Source organism: Dermacentor silvarum, chromosome 9 (assembly GCF_013339745.2).
Source record: "Dermacentor silvarum isolate Dsil-2018 chromosome 9, BIME_Dsil_1.4, whole genome shotgun sequence".
Taxonomy (NCBI): domain Eukaryota; kingdom Metazoa; phylum Arthropoda; class Arachnida; order Ixodida; family Ixodidae; genus Dermacentor; species Dermacentor silvarum.
The window spans coordinates 25,921,832-25,942,548 of record NC_051162.1 but is presented as its reverse complement, the minus strand read 5'-3'; the positions used below and the strand labels follow the sequence as shown (position 1 = coordinate 25,942,548).

General features: G+C 46.6%; 1 protein-coding gene across 1 annotated transcript in view; it reads right to left on the bottom strand.

Moving 5' to 3' along the window:
* Positions 1–2,804: 2,804 nt before the first annotated feature.
* LOC119463496 (probable cytochrome P450 301a1, mitochondrial) overlaps positions 2,805–20,717 on the bottom strand; it is a 32,656-nt gene continuing 14,743 nt past the window's right edge. Inside the window, exons 3-4 of the mRNA XM_037724337.2 lie at positions 11,339–11,529; positions 2,805–3,010 (exon numbers count right to left, since the gene is read on the bottom strand). Coding sequence (XP_037580265.2) covers positions 2,805–3,010; positions 11,339–11,529 — 397 coding nt within the window. The remainder of the gene's footprint in view (positions 3,011–11,338; positions 11,530–20,717) is intronic.

Below are 20,717 nucleotides of genomic sequence, written 5' to 3'. Positions count from 1 at the left end.
TCCGATGTTTCGCCTATCTAAAGCTAAATCGGCGGATAGGCCGGTGGGACGACCGTTCGTTGAGAGGCCAGCATGCTGTGGCCTAGGTTGCCTAGGCTACGGTGGACCGTCGCCAAGAACGGCGACGCTGTGCTGTGATGACGTTGCTGGAAACGCTCTCATCTCGACGACTGCTCCGACGACATAAAATCCCTATATAAGAAAAGTACCGCCATCCTTTGATAAACGGCGCTTCTCTCTCTCCTGTATCTCTGATTGGACGACGATAGCGCGTGCTTTTCACTTCTTTATATTTTCTTTTTTTCCGCCTCAGAGCCATGTTGAAAGTCATCTGCGCAGCCGCAGTCGCCGGCGGCCGCGGCGGCGCGGGCCCGGCCTGAAAGCTTCAACGTGGACTTTCTAGGTGCGCCACCGTCGACTTGGCTTTCGCAAGCAAAAAGTAAAGAAAAAAGCAAGCGCTTTAGGAGAGGAGGCGGCGGAGGAAAGAATAGATGGCGGTACTTTTCTTATATAGGGTCTTTACGACGACAGGGCGCGGAGCGCCTCAGAGCGCTCGACGCGGGAGGAGAGCGATCGAAAAGAACCAGCCGAACGCAAGGCGCGCACCCTCTTTCAACCAGCCGAAGACAACGCCGCTCGCGAGGGCGCTCTAGAGCGCTCCGAAGCGACCAGTCGAAGATACCATAAGATTCATTACACGCCTTACTAACTTTATCACCACGGCCGAGCTGCTTATCGCTAAATGCGTCACAGCGCGCTGTGCGGCCAGCGTGCCTCAAAAGTACCCCAGAAAGTAACGAAATTATTTTTCAGTAATGTCTGGCGTCAGAGAAAGTGGCACAAACTTCTCCTAGCAAGATACACTACACTAGTCTATACGCACCACGGCCGAGTTAGTTCTCGCCAACTGCGACACGGCGCCCTGTGCGGCCAGTGTGGCTCAAAAACCAAAATATGTTACCATAATTCCCTAGGAAGCGTCGGAAACATGTCTCAGCACGATTCATTAACTTAAATTAACTGCGCCAGGATGGCCGAGCTGTTTTTCGCTAACTGCGTCTTAAGTCTCGGTCCCGTGCCGTAAGCCTAATTGCGCCGTAGACTGTGAAACAAGATTTCTCACCTTGCCGTAGTCCAATAGTGCAGTGGTGTCTTGTGCCAGTGCAGAAGGAACGCAAGAATACGCCGAGAGCCCAATAAACCAGGTTACATTTAAAAAAAAAAAAGGAGACAGACGGGTCGCCGCGCGCGAGCGCTAAAACGAACGCGCAGCATCCTCGCTGGCGTCGGGGGAGTATCTGGCGGATGACGCATGTAACTGGCGCGTCATTGACCTGTGGATAAGTAAGGCAAGGAAAATAACTCGCAAAGCTTAAGTTCATTTATACGCAAAACGTTTTAGTTTTCGCGGCAAAGAATTTAAAAAATAAATCAATGCCTGGTAACTTAATTTCACTTTTTTTTTTTTTCGATGCTCCCGGCAGCTAAGGTTTGGCGTCAAAAGTATAGCGTGACGTATGGTGACGTGTTTCCTGTTGCCAGTTTTTGCCGAATGTCTCCTCTTGTTGAATTTTTTTCTCTGTGCCGTCTCTATGGCGAGCGTGTCGTTTCGCTCGGTAAAGCGGCGGCCTTAATAGACGCCTCAGTGAAGCACCTGTGGTGAACAGCCATGCAGCAGTCGCGCAGCGCTGCCTTGCCATTCCTCTAATAGACAGGGAATGAACAGATAATTGAAATTACTTAGTTTATCGAACATACTACTGCAGCGCCCCTGGCGACTCCTCACCGTATGAACTCCCTCGTGCGTGCGACCCTCTAGAATGTATCCGCTTGTAAGCTTTCGCCGCACTGCCGCCACTCGCGATAAAAAAGTGCAAAATTTTATAATTGGCTCGATCTCCATTTGTCATCAGAAATTTATAACATTCAAAACGAAAAACAGATGCGTCAAGAAATAAAATGTTTGTTATTTCATGTATTGTCTTTTAACGTATTCGATTGAGCGAAAGTGTAGGTGCAAGAATGCGCCGCATGTACCCTGTTCGCATTCGACGGAGGATAGAAAAATAGTGCCCGAAAGAGGAGGCACGCCCTTGACGCGCCCGAGAAAGGCGTGGCAAGCGGCTCACGGCAAGTGCGCAGATAGACAGCGGGACAGTCACGCTGTTGCTAAGTTGCGATAATCTGTTGATAACAATACGCGGTGCTGGCGCGTTTCGTTGTGCAGCCTTCGGCGCTTGAAACATGGAAGCAGCGTGCCGCGCAGGTGCGCTCATGTTGTCATACGCGGCTTTTTGTCTACATTTTTTTTTGTCTGTAGCTCTTGCGCGTTCCACGCTATCTCCGTTCACTGGCTGCCGTCCAGCAAACGTGGGTAAAACTCGGGTGAACGAGAAACTCGGCGCATCCTGCATAGAACCCCAGGCCTGCCTATGCTTCAAGTCTTGTAGATATTAAGTCATGTACAATCAAATCGACCAGGGAGGCACTTTAGCCTTCAGTGCTTGTCATAACCACTGCGGTGGTCGATTCTTAGCAGAAATATACGCCCCACAAAGAGACCCTATTTGGCTTACAGCTAATAAAAAGCGCGTCATTGTGTTCTAGCACATCAAAATGACTTAAACGTCAATTTTATATCTACCTTATTTAGGATTGCGTTTGCGTTGGCATTAACTGGTTTAGGCTTAGGAAAACCTGAGCGCTCTTGTTTTACGTAGCGGAGTACAGGAGTACCATTCGAAATTTGACACCTTTTTCCTAACTTAGTATTTTTTTTAAGTACAAGTAGCACATGTAAACTACTACCTCATGACTTCGTCCGCGGCGCGGACGAACCGTCTCCACTTCGGCGTTGGAAAGTAGAGGTAATAAGGAAACGTTGTAGTCAGCGTATTCAGTATGGCGAACGATTCTTCGATAAGGTTCAAAATATTGGCTGCCGTCGAGTGGACGTCGAGGTTATGTTCCAACACACCAAGTCTCTGGTCAACGGTCAGAAATATTGTTGCTGCAATAAAATAAAAGAAATAGAGAGATATACTGTAGCATCCGTCAATAACACAAGTTAAAACAACTGTAGAGAAACCATCGAAGATGGTTGTCAATGTAACGGAATAGCCGAATACTTATAAAGCTATTCGCATTATTAAAGGAATGATGATGTGGTGGGACGTGGAACCGGCGCTAGTATTCTTGCGCACCTCACGAACTTTTCGTTCTCGCTGCATGTTCAACGCTTTTGCGATCTTCAACCAGGCAGCGAAAACGAGCCTGCGTCACCGAATGCAAAGGAATGGATTGGCCTCCGGATTGCTGGAGAAGACATTACAGATAAAGAAACCACCGATACGGAATTTTGCACTGCAATCCTCTACGACTGGTGTCCGTTGCCAGCCAGCGAACCATGGACTAACACCGAGGATGACTACAGTCTACTTAAGAACCAGCGCATCAGGCTGCACTTGGGGCGTGGAACCGGCGCTACTGTGCTTGCACCGCTTACTAACTTTTCGTTCGTGCTGCAGGTTAGTAAGGACAATTCTCTGTGCCGTTTTCTGCTCGCATTGCCGGTTCCACCCCGTGTGCTTTTTAGTTTGTATGCTCCCTACTTCTATAGAAAAACATGTGTACTATATATGACGTCGTTTAGTGCTACTGCGCAGACTCGCATTCCAACTATTGATGCTGTTGGTATGCGGCGATATAGAAGAAAATCCAGGACCTGTTAACGAAATTTTGCAAGAGCTCTTGGATGGACAGAATGGGATTAAAATCAAGCTTGCCACCATTGAGCAGTAACAAGCCGACAACAAAAATTGGAGGACGCTTAAGCTTCGCTTTTAAGAGTGGAACATGATAGCGTTATCGGGCCCCATTCGTATCCCATTTTTCTTTGAGTAGAATTCACTGCAACACAGCACGTGGGAAAGCCAGCTTACAAAGACCAAGCTTACACCGATTCCCTTAAAGTCTGCTTGAATTTTAAACAGAAATGCATTGCTGGAAAGACGTTTTTCCAGGGGCAATATAGGTCGTCTCATTAAAATGTGAAGGCCCTAGTAGCTTTATTTATTGTTTTAATAATTGTTTGCTATTGTCGCGGCGTGCGCGCGTGTCCAAAATGCATTATGCAAGCTAAGTCCCAATTTTACCTGCCGAGGATGCGAGCGCCATCTGGATATGATTTTCCCAAGTAACCTATCCGAGCGCGCCACTGTTGGTATGGTAGAAATGCTGGACAAGGGGTTTATGTTTCAGTTTCCTCTAACAGAATTATGTTTTCTCATACATTCAAATTACAATCCGACCCCACCATGTATGTAGGTTGTGGTTAAGTTGTACTTTACCATTTTTATGACAGATTTCACTGTGAGAAATTCAATTTTTGTTCACTAACCCCTTGCGCTACGCGGATGGCCTGCACGGTCGGGGTGGGTCGGGATGATTTTCTCCGCCACGGACGCCGACACCTGCACCGACGCCGGCGCCGACGCCGGATTTTCTGCGACACCGGGCCCTTAACGCTTTCGCGTTAAAAAGGAAAAGTCGGGCTTAAACACTCGTTTAGGAAATCTTGAAACCCGAATCGGAAATTTAGAAGACCTTCAGAGTTTGGCGGGTGAATGCAGCACTAAAGCTGCATGGCAGGATTCGATACTAGGAAAACGTGCTGCAATGGATGATGGCCTGGAAAATCGTAGTACACAGTCTCACCTCCTTTTTTTGTTTTTGCTTTGCCGGTGACCATGCACGCGAAATATATAAGGAATCCGAGTCTCGCGTTTTGGAGTTGTGCAGGTCTGCTTTGACCTGTAAGCGAGTAAAAATAGAAAGAGCGCACCATATTGGAAAGTACGCCTCGGAAAAAAGGCGTCCCCTCATTGCGAAGTTTACCTCGTTTAGAGATAAGAAGGATGTGCTTGCAAATGCCAAAAAACTAAAAGAGAAGAAATCAGCATATCGGAAGGTTTTTTGGAAAACGTGCGAAGTAAAAGGAAGCAGCTGTGGGATTATACCAAAGCTAACAAACTGAAGGTGACAACGTTAAACTAAGGCACGACAACCTGTTCATATTGTGAGGTATGTATATGACGCGTCCTCATTACAAGTCGTGCAGGCTACTTGACAAGGACGAGCATCTAAGAGTGCGTGCTTTTTCCTTACTAATTGTTAACTGCAGAAGTATGACGAATAAAGCCGATGAATTTGCTAGTTTGGTTGATATGAATATGATATGAAGGAGCCTGTAGTCCTTGGATCTGAATCATTGTTCGACAATGATATTAGTGACTACGAAGTTTTCCCACGTCCACACACTTGTTATCGAAAAGATTGTGACAGCCGGGGGGGGGGGGGGGTGTCGTCTTTCGACTAGTCAATAAAAAGATTTTTTCCCGTAAGAAATATATTAATGTCGGGCAAAGCGAGGTTGTTCGGGCCGAAATTAGATTGTATAATGGCAAAGCACTCTGCGTATGTTCATTTTATCAACCCCATGGAAGTGAACTCGAAGTTACTGGCCGACCTATCAAATACAGTTGAAGCAGTTAATGCTGTCTCGTTGTCGGCGTTGATTTTAACCTACCTGGGATCGAGTGGTCCAACTAAGGCCTTGCGGCTAATGCAGGGGATTTGAGGAGCAAAGAAATTATCAAATTTTGGAGAACGCTAAGCTTCGCCTTTAAGAGTTGGAACGCGATAGCGTTATCGGGCTGCGTTCGCATGACATTTTTCTTTATTAGTAGGCGTCACTGCAACAGACCACGTGGGAAAGCCAGCTTACAAAGACCAAGCTTACACTAATCCCCTAAAGTCGGCTTCACCTTTCAACGCTGCTGGAAAGACATTTTTATATCAAAATGTCTATAACATATCAAAATTTGAAGGCGCTATGACCTTTTCTTATTATTTTATTAACTGTTGGCTGTTGTCCTGGCGCGCGCATGTCCAAAATTTAGAAAGGCTCGGTTTTCAACATTGCCCTCAATGTTGCCTAGAACCAAAGTGCAGCGACACACCATCAGAATTAGAGGACGCGTAAGCTTCGCCTTTAATGGTGGAACGCGATAGCATTCAAAGATCCCTGGCTGCTTATCAGGCTTTTTTCTGGTATATTCAAATTGCAATCCGACGCTATCAGGTCTGTTGTGGTTAAGTCGTATTTTATGGTTTTTCTGATGTATTTTACTTTGATAAATTTAATTTTTGTTCAGTAACGTCTTCGCCACGCGGAGGGCCTATGTGGTCGGGGTGGTTCGGGATGATGTGGTTCCGCATGATTATTTCCGCCAGACGCCGATGCTTAACGCCGACCCCAGATTTTCTGGGACACTGGGCCCTTAACGCTGTTGGTTTAATATATGCAGTTCCTTTGCTTTATCACAGCTAGTGACACAGCCCACTCGTGACCAGAATGTGTTATATCTTCTCTTTGCCAACTTGCCCTCAGCAGTAGAATCCATGATTGTATTAACGGGCATAGCTGATCACAGCGTTATTCTGTGTTAGATGAATCTCAGATATGCAAAGATAATAAGTAGTGGACGCCGGCGTATTTATGGCTTTAGAAAAGCGCGCGTAAACGAGATATCATGTGCATTGGATGCATACATTGAGACATTTCTAACGCTTGCGGAATCGTAAGGTGTCAATGAACTCTGGTGCGTATTCAAGAGCGAAACGTTTACTTTGCGTGAGTAATTTGTTGCCGTCACGCTGGCTGACATCAAGGCGTAGTAAAAGCAAGCCGTGGATCACAAAGGACAAATTCACAGAATTGCTCGGAGAAGAAAGGATGCTTATGTAGCTTATAAAAGAAATTTGTCATCCTTCAAGAAAGACGAACTAAAAAGAGCAACAAACAAATTAAGCAGTGCAACCAAACAATCGAAAGACGCATATTTTTATTCTTTAAATTCGCGAAGGAAGGAGCGGCCGAAAAAAATTAGGAATTTGATTCAAACAAACCGCAAAGACGAAATTTCAGTACCCTCGATTGATCATGATGGCACAGTTGTTCACGATAGTGCGGTTAAAAAAACCAATAGCTTTAATTCCTTCTTTGGGTCGGTATTTGGGAGTTGCTCTCATGATAGAGAAATGTTTCTGAACTATGGCAGGAAATGTACTGAACGTATGGATAATGTTGTCTTTGACTCAAGGGGAATTGAATTGTTACTCAAGCGCCTTGATAAAGGCGGCTGGGCCTGTTGATTTGCCTCCTATTTTTCTCTCCTTATGCGCTGTTTCTGTGTCTCAATATCTACATGTTATTTTGACTAAATCTTTAGAACTAAGCATCCTGCCTGATTGCTGGAAAGTAGCCAATGTACACAATCGGGACCACGTAATACTGTATCAAATTATAGACCTACTTCCTAACAATTTGCGTATGTAAAATTTCTGAACACATCCTTTTTTTGGTTTTAGACGTGGCTATTTATCGATCACCCAGCTAACTGAAATAACACGATTTAGCAAGTGCATTAGGCATGAGTTGCTCAGTTGATGTCATTGTCTTGGATTTGCAGAAAGCTTGCGATGTTGTACCTCATCACTTATTGCTTGAAAAATATTCATGGTATAATATTAATCACTTAGTAATTTCCTGAATTGAAGAATACTTAAATACTAGACGTCAGCGCGTAGTTATTAACAACAAAATATCTCATAAGGTTGATGTGACATCAGGAGTGCCTCATCAGGGTCCCGTTTGTGTCCACTGCTGTTTTTAATTTATATGAATCATATCGATGCTGACCTCTCTTCCTATGTGCTCCTGTTCGCAGACGATTGTGTGATTTACCGCGTTATTACTAATCAACAGGATTGTGCCGTTTAACAACATTAGTTTAAAAGCGTAATTGAGTGGTGCAGCACTTGAGGCATGCATATCAATTTGAAAAAAAAAACAGTGTGCATGTTGTTTACAAAAAAGCCATGCGCCCGCAATTAAAGTACTTCGTAAACGCTATAGAGCTAATTCCTGTGTGCGAGTGCAGATACCTTGGGCGTGATCTTTACACTCGACTTATTCGTGGCACCGCAATGTGCATTGAAAAAATTACCACCAAGGGATGCCGGACATTAGGTTTTTTGCGTCGAAATACTAAGCGGTTTCCTGCGGAAATTAAATAGCTATTGTACATAGTTTATATCAGGTCCACACTTGACTACGCCTGTACCGTGTGGGATACCTGGCTTAAAAGTTACATTCAGCGAATAGAAAGAGTCCAAAATTTAAGGGTTCGTAATGTTTTCAAAAATTATACACGACAGTTCAGTGTAAGACGTGCTAAGGAGAACATTGGGTGGGTTTCATAAAAGAAACGTATGAAGATGCTAAGACTGAAATTTCCTAACATTTTTCATTCTGAAACAGGTATACGGCCTGAAAGGTACTTACTGTGCTTACTCCCTCCTCATTGTTTCTTTACGACGAGGCCATGTCAACAAAATTAAAGAAATATGGTGCTGAAATGTAAGATTTAATATGTCGGTTTTCCCCGGAAAATTGCGGATTGGAATCAGCTACCCCGAGATGTCGCCACCACCACCGGAAATGACTTTTTTTTCGTTGCTCCAATAATGCATTTACGTGAGCAATGTATATGATGCGAAAATTCAGCTGTTACGAATTCAAAGAATATTTGCTTGTAATTACAAGGCCCTGTGACCTATGTTCATACTAAATTTATTGCTTTATGTAAGCAATAAATTTTAAAATGTGTCGCATAGATCTTGAAACTCTTATGATTAGAATTGTGCTCCCATTTTGGGATAACATGTGCAAAATATTTTCGTAAAATGAGTGGGGAAGTAGACGGTGGGTTGTTCTTGCTCTGTGTCAGTGTGTTGTATGTAGGGAGTTCAATTCTTTCATTGTTTTTCACATTGTCATGCAACAGGCATACTTTTCAAGCTGCTGGATAAGTGCTTTTCAAGCTTTTCAATACATGAAATAGTTGACGTTCTCATATTTGATGTTCGTGTATGAGTTTTCAGGTGGAGTCCACATTTTGCAAGGTTAATCAAACTCCCTAAAGAATTAAAAATGCTTAATCCTTTCCTATATTATATATATAATGAAGAAAACTTATAACTTCAAGCACTGTTCATTGGCGATGTTATCAATGTGATCTTGTACTATGTGCATTTGTCACGCACCCCGTGAACGATGCGCCAACGCCGGGCCATATTCTGAAGCCGGCTTATCAGCTTCCTAAAATAACCCCACGCAAGCACGGCCAATTCATAAGAGGCCTTCTGGTGCGCCAGCGAACGCCGGTTGTGGTTCAAAGACCGAGTAAGAGCCTAGAGTTGTCAAAACACATCAAAATATATTCTTCAAACAAGGCAGTTTCATACACACATACACACTTCGGCTAGGTACATCACAATACAATTCAGATGGGTGCTAACAAAACTCAGTAAAATAATTAACGACAAGCACCAAGAGTTTGACACGTACAGTACAGAATGAAAAGGAACATAAAGTGTCCACTCGTATTCACCCGTGCTGGTCTTGAGCTGGACGATCTCGGCGTAGCTAGAAACAGATCTCGAAGAAAGAACTGCCGACGAGCTCGAAGAACTCGTCGGTCAGCTTGCCGGGGAATCCGCTTCTTCCGCAGACGGTCGGTCTTCACGTTACATCTCTTCACAAGCGCGGTCTGATCCCACTGCTGATTCCCGCACGGCGCTTGTACTGCATTCGGCGGCGTTTCTCGAACCTTCTGACTGAGTCGTGCTCCCATAACATGAACAAAGCCTGTGAATCTTTTAGACATTTCTCGGGTTTTCAGCCGCGGCCGCCGAAGTCTTCGAGGAGAGTGGTGACTCATCCGTTGGCGCACACTCGGGTAGTCGTACCAGCTCTCTGTCTCTGTTCGCCCTGTATCGAGGTCTGAGAGGGTGTTTCGGCACTCTCTCCTCTCTCTCGAAACCGTAACATTCGCATACCTTGTCGAATCTTTTAATCTCCGTTGATCGCGGCAGCTGTTTGTGGCTTATGCGCTCTCTCCCTTTGTCGAAGCTGTCGCGGGGCTGACGTGTTTCTTTGCTGGCGCGGCGCCGTTGATTACGCACACTTTTGTGATATTTGATTTTCACTATAGCAGAAGGTTGAAATTAAATGGTTGCAAAGTATTGCACAAGTTGCGTTACTTACTAATATTTTAAAGTACAAATTGCTACTTCTGCTGCTCCAGCAAGGCAAAGGTCGTAGACAGGCGGATTATGTCCTGCCTTAATTTGCCTTGCCAAGTGCCACCCCCCACGACGCAAGAAAAAAAAACATTACAATCGCGCTATAATATTGGGTGAGGGACTCTGACGGGTAACGAAAGGAGCTCGCTGATATAGGCCAAGTAGTCAGAGACGTCACCGACCATAAAAAAACTGCGCTTCTCATGTATCTCATTCAAAAATGTTGCAAATGCTAATTCAAAGCCAGGGCTAGAATGTCGTATTGTCACGCTCATGTAACGGCTCAACCTGGCAGGTAGACAAGCACAGACTAGAAGGCGAGATGAAGAAAATCAACGTTAAAAGTTTAATTGGCGAACACGTCCCTTAAACAACTCGGCGGCGATGGCCAACAAGCTCGGTCGTCAGATACCCCAACTACACTCGTCTATCCTTTGTTTATACCAGCGCCACACGGTTCCAGACGCAGCAGTGGCGATCACGTTTGTTCTGGAACACGCCAAGAACAACACGGAGCTTACACGTAACCAGATGATACACTGGCCCATTCGTCTAGAAACAGCGCTTGTGCTTGAGTCACATAAGCCATCTGGTAGCACCAGCGCGTGACAACCGAAAGGTGGTTACATGATGGCGTTGCTGAAGCGACCAATCACAAAAGTAGGCACATGGGCATCGTAATATCGCCAGCACATGAAATGTGAAAGGCGATAAAAGAACGCTGTTGGGGAGTGATTGAACACGATCATAAAGAAACACACATGGCATTATAAGGCTTGTCCATGCGTATTTCCATACAACATATTGATACGGAACAGCCGCCGCCACAATGTGGCTACACTGAGGAGAAGGAAGACGAGGGTTTGGTTTGGTTTGGTTTGGTGCCTATACACATAGCACAACCCACTGCGGGGGATTGGCCATGAATCGGGCGGCAGTGGGAAGAAAAATGAAGGATACCTAAATGGGGATTTTCTGACTTAAGAATGAGATAATAAATTGGTTCCCGCTTGATATAGCGTCGTCATTTTGGCCTCCGTTATCTTCCCTGAATATAAAGTGTCAATAGCCTTGGGCATCAGTTACACTTAACAATATATTTAAACCTGTTTTGACGCGCTGTACTTACATTCTAAAGCCCACCTTCTCATGAGGACGTGGCAGTCTTCCACTTCTCCCTTTTCATCCCGCACCGAGGAAATCAGAGAAACTGTGTCGTCGACAACGCGAGCAATGCCATCGGCGTACCTTTGCAAGACATGTGGTGCAGAAACGCTGGTGTGTGTCTGCGACCGGATCCGCCGCCACTCGTCACCTTGGCTGCGGAAAAATTGTGCGGCACGTTTTGCATTTAAAATTTAGGCGTTTCAAAAGCGCGGGAAGCAAACTAATAGCACACTTGAGTTGAACGAAGTCTGATGGCCGTGATATTCTTTCGAGTAGATTTTAAAGCTTTTAGCAAGCCGATGCCAACGAAGGGAAAAATTTATTTTTTATTTATTTATGCACAATACATGCAACTCCTATTTATCAATACATTACATGAAGCATGGGCATAAACAAATGTGCAGGCTCAGGTTAGGTGACACCACTTGAGAGCTGATCTTCAATAGCAGTTTTGAAACGTGAAACGTCGGTGATGAGGTTCATGTTCTTGCTACAAAAAAATCACCACCTTTTCGACGCCGTGAATATGGTGAAACTGCGAAGCTGTGCATTCGCTGTCGCTTGGCTGGCTCGAACGGCGCTACTTGCGGGGGATGGGACGTGTCGGCGTCCACGGGTGGCGGCGTTACTAGCTCGTTCCTCACACGTTTTTTTTTTTCTACGACTTCCCAGAAAGGAGAGAGAGAGATCAAGAGAAGGAAATAACGCCAACGTATATAAAACTAACACTAACGCGAACTTCCCTCACACCCCACTCTTCTACACCGCCATTGGTTGGCGCGCCACACACACTACCCTCCAACGCGAGTATTGGACGCCGCGACTTACGTCACCCCCTCCTCGTTCTGCTATTCATCTGCACCCTCTCACATCAGTGTCACAGGAGAAAGGGATCACTCCAACCCCTTTCCCACCTGTTGAGCTGTTCTTTTCCTCTCCTCTCCCGCTAGGTCACGTGGCTGCTTTCTAGCGAACTCCGACAACGAAGGCACAGGGTCCGCATAAACAGCTTGGCTGTAAAATAATCGTGTCTATCCCACGCAATGTAGGGATCGATGCTGTCACAAACAGGTAGATAGACATCCTACATCGATCGGGGTTCGGCAAAACGTTAACAGATGAACCAACATCTTTGTGTAAAGCAAGCAGTTGTGTTTGACCAGATAGAGCCCTGCACGGGCTCGGGCTTGCCCGAAAACCCGGGCCCGGCCGGTCGGGCCGGGTAGGGCAGATTTTCCACGGGCTCGGGCCGGGTTCGGGCACGGCATGTGCTTTTTGACCCGGGCCCGGGCCGGGCTCGGGTATTTTGACGCGGGCCCGGGCCGGGCTCGGACTTTCTGGTGGTATGCATGTAAGGTGCAGCGAGTTATCCTCGCGCTTCTCGACTCTGAAAAACCGGTTGCCCCGGCTAGCAGTGCTACTCCTGTGTACTTCCCTTTTCTTCGTCCGTCGTATTTTGCGCTGTTTGAACAGAATGTAAAAGTCCAGCAACACTGAAGTCACCTCAACCCAAAGGATGCCATTGTATTCCTTACCTAAATCAATGTGATTAATGCTTTCAGCGCGGTGTAAGCGCGTTCGCGACTTGCTGATTCTTCAAAAGCGAATTGGTAAAACGATTAATGATTATATAAGATAATTCGTCACGCGGCTGAAGTATGGCATTGCGTCCATCCATGATTGCACGCATGTTCTCAACCGGTCGCCTAGCAGCAGCGCATTACGCTGTACCATGGAGGAACGAGAAGCTTTCTTTCTCCATTGACTCCATCCATGCGCTGCGCTCACGACCAGTCGTGGCTGCGCTTTGGCTAGAGTGTAATAGAATACGGTTGAGTGGGACGAGCGGCTGGGGCGGCGCATGCTTTTCAGTGAGGCGCCCGACGTGGAAAATACTGTGGCAGCGATGCGATAGAAGTGGATTGGGCCGCATCAAGGTCGCGCCGTTGCAAACTGCCGGCGATGCTGCTCGGCAGGGCAATTCGTACTACTTTGCGCGCTAGTATTTGCGTTCAGACCGCTCAAATGGTGTTCATAATTGCATATGACATGTATTTATGCCTTAAGAATAAATTCATTTCATTCTCTTTATTATGTTATTTTTGTTAATGTCGCTCTGTGGTCTTTTTCGGTCTCGGGCCGGTTTCGAGCCGGTTTCGAGCCGGGCCCGGGTCGCGCCATAAAACTTTTGGTCGGGCTCGGGTGGGCAGCCCAACGTAAGAACGGGCCCGGGGTGGGCCCCGGCTGAAAAAATCGGTCCGTGCAGTGCTCTATGACCAGAGCCTGTGTGTGACCACAGCACCAAGGTGATTAAAACGGCTGCCGTCACCACCTAGGACAATCGTGAAGGCAGTAAAGCGGCATATAATATCTCAAAGCACTAGTTGTTTTAACGAAAGGAAAGAAAATAGAGGACCGATGCTTCAAGTGCGACAAGGCATTTGAACGCAACGCGATTGTTGCCACTATGGAAGAATAGAGGAAATAGACTGGGCTCAATATACATGGAACTTGCTGCTATTCCACGCAACGCGAGTGGCAATGTGTACAATTATTCGCGCATTCTATTCTTGTGTCTGTGGCAGAATACAACCTGGGGCGCACGCGCACTCGCTTTTGCAAGAAAATTGTTGTTAGGCGACATGACGGACGCGCCAGTTGTCTCAAAGCACTAATGGCGTTGGAGCGCTATTCGGTGTTGGTGTCACACGCGGCTGTGAAGCCGCGTGTGACACCAGAGCGTTGGTATCTTGTACTTTTTGTATCGGAAGTGTGTCGAATGTTATCGCTCGTTCTATCCGCTGTCTGTTCACATGTATTTCTTTACATACATGTGCAATCTCGCATGTATTTCTTTACTACCGAGATCCAAACAGTAAAGCAACCGCAACTTGCGTATATGGCTGCCTGCTTACTGCTAAGCGACTAGTATGACGAAAACATTCTTTCGCAAATACTAATTAAACTTCAGTGTCCGATATGCTTTACTCACTAAGCACCAAGATCAATTTTAGCCCCTGACTCCTCGCAACGTTTAGTAATTCCTTCGTGATTTCCAATAGAAGCCCCCTGAACACCTGCATAACCGTAAGAACTGAAGGGCTACTAGGAACTGCTGGATAGTTTTGAATAACGCGAATATAAAAGGGCACGTTGGAGGACCAGTAGCTCTCCTCCCACGTATCTAGCAGCTTTCGAAGGCTTCTTTAAGCCTGAAATGCTTTTAGCTCCAGTTGTCGGTGACCTTCAAGGGACCTTGAGACAAAAGCCAGAGCCGTTACCCGGGAATGGTTGCGAGAACAAAAGGAGATCACCCGGGCAAGTAATGAAAAGTTAATAAAATGCGCAATGGCCCCCAATTCTTTGTAAAGGACCTCATTACATACGCTATTTGCTGCAAAAGCAAGTTACTTAAAATATTGCTTCCGAGTTCCGCTTCATGTTTGTTCGCAATATCACTGAAGCTGTAACATCTAGTTTTATTGCAATCATTTACACTATCATTTCCAGTAGCCACATTCAAAAGGCAGATATAGGGCATCATGCACTTACGTAATTATCAACTTTTGGCAATGAGAGAGGGTTGCCTTTGCTATTTTTAACGCCACCGGTCCATGAGTTCAGCGCCGCGGTTTTGCCCCGCCACCTTCGAGAGATGGCGTCACGCTCCGTGACCAGGCCGGCAGCGTCCGGCGTGCCGCGGATGGTTGTTTGGCCGACACGAGACTTGTAACGAGGTTCAGTTCAAAACAGATTCGTTTCGGCTCAGAAAGCTTTCTGGCCTGCGTCGCTGCTCCAATCTACTTTCCCGGTAGCCATTTCATGCTTACATCTATTCTCGATTACGGGAGCGCCAGCAGTTTTGGCTAGGCGAAATCGGCTGTCTACAGAAAACTATCAGCATCACCATTGGCTCGACCGTCGTCGTCTTCTTCCACAGCTGCCTGCATTGCCGCTAATCCTCCCAGCGTAGAATTTCACTTGTCTTCTGTCGTCGTAATGGGTAGGCCGCCTTTACGGGGGTATGAGCCGTGGACAGATTTAATTTTGAAGCAATTTAATTTCGAAGAATCACTAGCAGCGGGCGAATGCTGCTAAACACGCCGCCGAGCAAACTCGAGACATCGAACGCAAGCGACAACGGCGGACTGTGGGCATACTGTCAGTGACGTCGTTCTCTCCGTCGCAGCCGAACGTGTGTGTAAGCTCATAATTGAGAGATACTTTAATTAACCCTCGGGATTAACCCAGTGATAAACACCGGGGCCGCAGGTTTCAGATTCGCTGGTTAATCATCTTCACGGAGTGGAAGGGCCGAGAAATTTTGTTCCCTTCCTTTGTGAGAGCGATACTGCAGAAGGAAATTCGGGCAATCAATTCCGGTTGAATGTCAGCATGAGATTTTTAAGGAAGTTAATGACGCACGAATGATGCCATAGCTATCAACGGAAACATTAAAGAGTGATTCAATGATGATCATTGGGCACTCGCAGGCTCTAGCCATTCGTGCATATATTCACTTCTGCTGGAAATTTCTGGTAATGGCCACAAAGTTTTCGAAAGTCGGGACAGAGAGATAGGGGCGGAGTGACTGCGCACGATACTCTCTCGCATCCCCACTCGCGTGAGAGGAATATGGGGAGCGTCGGGCTCTTACGTTTTTGACTGCGCTATATTCGGGATCGGCACACGTTTTTAGACCACTATCTTTGGGATTGGCTTACACTTTTTTATATTTCACTATAGTCGGGATCGGCCGACATTGCAAAGCATGACAACTGTTATTATATTTTTAAAATATCACATCGCCATGAGGGCGAAGCAATGATTGCGATAGCAACATGTTAGTATAGTAGACGGAGTGAAGACTCGTAGCTATAGTGTGATTATAAATTGAAGTAAACGTTCAATTGAATTCTTGGGTTTTACGTGGCAAAGCCATGATATTATTATGCAGCACACAGTAGTGGGTACTCCGGATTAATTTTGACCACAAGGGGATCTTGAACGTGCCCCCAAAGCACGGGAGACGGGCGTTTCTGCATTTCATCCTGATTATCATAAGCCTATTTTTATGTCCACTGCAGGACGAAGGCCTCTCCCTGCGATATCCACTTACCCCTGTCTTGCGCTAGCTGATTCCAATTTCTACCTGCAAATGTCCTAGTTTCGTCATCCCACCTAGTTTTCTGCCGTCCTTGACTGCGCTTCCCTTCTTTGATATCCGTTCCGTAACTCTAATGGTCCACCGCTTACCCATCCTACGCATTACATAGCCTGCCCAGCTCCGTTTTTTTTTTCAATTAATGTCAACTAGAATATCGGCTATCCCCATTTTCTCTGTGATCTACACCGCTTTCTTCCTGTCTCTTAACGTTAGGCCTAAGATTTTTCGTTTCATCACTCTTTGTACGGTCCTTAACTTGTTCTCGAGCTTCTTTGTTAAGCTCCAAGTGTCTGCCCCATATATTAGCACCGGTAGTATGCAATGATTGTACACTTTTCTTTTCAACGACAGCGGCAAGCTCCCAGTCAGGATTTGGCAGTCCCTGTCGTATGCACTCCAACCCAATTTTATTCTAAGGTAAATTTTCTTCTCATGATCAGGGACCCCTGTGAGTAATTGACCTAGTTAAACGTTCTGCTTTACAAAGGCTTACTGGCGATTCTTAATTCTTGTTCTCTTACCAGTCTATTGAATATTATCTTTGTCTTCTGCATATTAATCTCCAACCCCACTGTTCTACCTTCTCCGTTAAGGTCCTCAAGAATTTGTTGTAATTCGTCCCCATTGTTGCTGAACAGGACAGTGTCAGATGACATTTCGCCCCCAACGAAATGCGACCGCCGCTGCCGGGTTTTGATCCCACGACCTTCTGCTTAGCAGCGCAACACCATAGCCGGTAAGCCACGGCGGAGGATTGAACTAAATGTAAGCTAAGTAAAAATAGGGGTCCTCTGTTTGAATCCTGCTATCGGACAACTTCATTTATGCTTATTAAATAAAGCCAACGTTTTTCTTAGCACCTTTAGCACGACTTTTCCGTGTTGGGTGTGCTTCAAACCTCTTTCTTGGGCCGATTCCGGAAGTACTGGACAGCCGCGCCAGCAAAATTACATAATTTTCAGGTTTTAGTTCTGTTTCGCTCTTTTATTATTTAAGTCTGAGAAGATTTAACATAAAAGGCATGTGTAGTCGCTGTTTTCTTTCGTGACATTCGTTTGTAGGCTGCCATTGTCAAAATTTTGATGAATGAGCTGTCAAAAATATAAGGCCTGGTATAGAAAGTTTAGTGACAGAATGGTGTGACAACATAACCCCTATAAACCGCGTGTCATAAAACTGACCACCATAATTCACAAAACTTCATTCAAAATGTCATAATTTTGACCACCAGGGGATCTTTAACCTGTCCCCAATGCACGGGGCACGGGCGCTCTTGCTTTTCGCCCAAATCGAGATGCGACCGCAGCTGCCGGGATTTAATCCCGCGACCTCCTGCTTAGCCTGGCAACTTAGCCGCTAAGCCACCGCGGCGGGTTGAAGTAAACGTAAGCTGACTGAGTAAAATGTTAATGACGTGTCACTTAGTGAACGCAGGTTACGAGCAAGCCTATGGGTGCTATACTTTTTTATGCATTCCGCATGCAGTGTTTTAAAAATGCTTTGATAGTGTAAGTGTGGCGGTGCTTTGAAGGCAAATTTTTCGATTTCCGATTTTTGCAAAGTATAAAGTGCCATTAGGAAGGATGGTAAGGCACTGTAAAGAAATGCACGTTCTTTTTTATCAAGCAATCTGCTAATGCACTATTGACACTATTCATTTTCTCCTTCTGCGTCTTCAGGACTTTCCTAGGCACGCCAAGCCCGCGCCTTCTGCCGGACCTGTTCAGCTCGTACCCGGCGCTAGGCGACGACTTCGGGCACGGTAGACTCACACTCGGCCTCCCGCGGCTTGCGTCGCTGCTCCATCCTTCTCGCTCGGCGCTCGGCCTCTCGATCACGAGACGCACCCGCCACGTACATAGCTTCGCGTTCTTTCTCCTTCCCCACTTCGCTTTATTGAAGCGGAGTGCATGCCTCAGATTTTGCGCCCCTACTCCGCCTCCGACCTGGTCAAATCATTACACCAATAAATTCGTAAAATATTGTTAAGTCTGACATTGTCAGAGGGGTTTCGACCAGATTTACAGCCAGCGCAGAGTCGTCGACTCCGAAAGATCAGAACGCCTCATAGCCGTTATCTTTTGTGGAGAGATCCTGGGTGTCGGAGTCAGCACATTCAGTGTCAGAAGCGTCGCCTCATGAAGCATCACCCAAAACAAAGGTGGCTGGGTCAGCATTGGGACTTGCTGCCGTGCTGACTCTTTTGACAGGATTTTTCGATATTTAGCTTGTCTGTGGATGCCTTTGATGACGTCCAGAGAAGGAAATTTATAGTTGAACAGAGTAACCAGTTTCGCTTGCTGGTTGAACATAGTAGAAGGCGACTGCGCAGAAAGGACGAAGACGAATGAGGCACACGTAGTACACAGGCGCAGCGCTGCGTCTGTGTACTTTGTACGGAACCGACGGAACCGACGTTTGTATTCGTCGGTTCCGTGCTGCAGCCTTCTACTAGGAAATCATAGGCTGCCGCTCGGGCGGCAAGTAATGAGACGCTCCCCCGGCGGCAAACTCGCCTCGGCCTGAGCCAAGATCGTGATCTGTGCTTCAGTCTATGGCTGATACGCACTATCGGTAGGCACGGCCGAGGAACTAAACCTCAATGACCTCTCCCACCTTCCCTATGACCATCGTCATTAGGAGAGTCGCCAATCCGCGTGGGCGACGCGACAGGGAGACCCCCGGGATGCGCAAGTACACTGGCGGCGTCGTCGGGCTTTCAGCTACCGTGATGTCAGCTAGACCAAAAGGGATATCATCAGTGACTCGCTCAGGCGGCAGGCTGCCTATAAACACAGGGGCTTGCCTGCATGTGTGAGATCGGAGCACGGTCTTCTTCCTCCTCTTGGGCCACCGAAACACTCCCCCCCCCCCCCTAAATCAGGATTGGGGTTCCGATGTGGCGAGCGATGATGACCGGGGCCTGAGCCAATGGCTGCCAAGCTCTTCCCTCCCGGCAGAGGGTGGCGAGTGCCGACGTGTTGCGCTGTGCCCCGGCGACGTCAGGCCCGAAGCACCACTTATCCCAGCGGATGGCATTTGAGCAATCTCCTGGGAGTCATCTACCGCCAGCTCTTTGCTATTTTCAACCCCTGGTGTCACCCCAGCAAAGCCAGCTGCGGGGTTCTTCCCTAAGGGGAGAACAATTTGCGCATTTAGTGATTGCCCAGGGGTGGGTGTAGGCTCATTTCTGCCAGACAAGGAGGAGGACGAGGAAGAGAAACTCAGTCCTAAGGACTTCCTTTAAAGAGCGGTACTGTTGTTTGACAAAACATGAAAATGTCCAACTCAAGAGATCAGATAGAATTGGCTGAACTGTCAAAACTGATCAACAAGAAGAAAGTCAGGGATATTACAAATTATAACGTGGGGAAGATTGAGGAAGCCGTAAAATATGGACGCAGCATTAACTCAGTAGGAAGAAAGCTTGGAATTGGACAAAGCAAGATGTATGCACTGAAAGATAAGCATGGTAATATCATCAGCAATTTCGATTACATAGTAAAAGCAGCGGAAGAATTCTATACTGACCTGTATAGTGCCCGAAACAGCCAAGCTACTTTCATTCGAAATAGTGATGAACCGGATACAGAGGCTCCCTCTATAACTAGCGATGTTGTTAGAAGGGCCTTGAATGACATGACCAGGGGAAAATCTGCTGGAGAAGATGGAATAACAGTAGATATAATCAAAGATGGAGGAGATATCATGCTTGAAAAGCTTGCGGCCCTTTATACGCAATGTCTCACAACTTCAAGTGTACCAGAGAGCTGGAAGAACGCCAACATTATACTAATCCATATGTCCCAGTCACAACACCCAACGACAAACTCTTAGAATTGGGGCTACACAACACGCTTGACGAACTAATCGAGGCGCACACTACCGCCCAATACGAAAGACTCACACAAACCCCAACGGGGCGACACATTCTACAGAAACTCAAAATTCGATATGAAGCGCAACACGGCACCAAACTAAGCATTCCACTAGAGACGAAGAGAGAATTTAAAATTCCTCCACTGCCCAAGAACATGCACCCGGAGCACCACAAGGAGCGACGAGAGGCAAGGGCACGCCACATTGAGCGCAAATACCATGACGTAGATGGCGTGGCCTACGTAGACGCCGCGGAATACAGAGAACGCAAAGGGATGTCCGTAGTAGCGGTAAA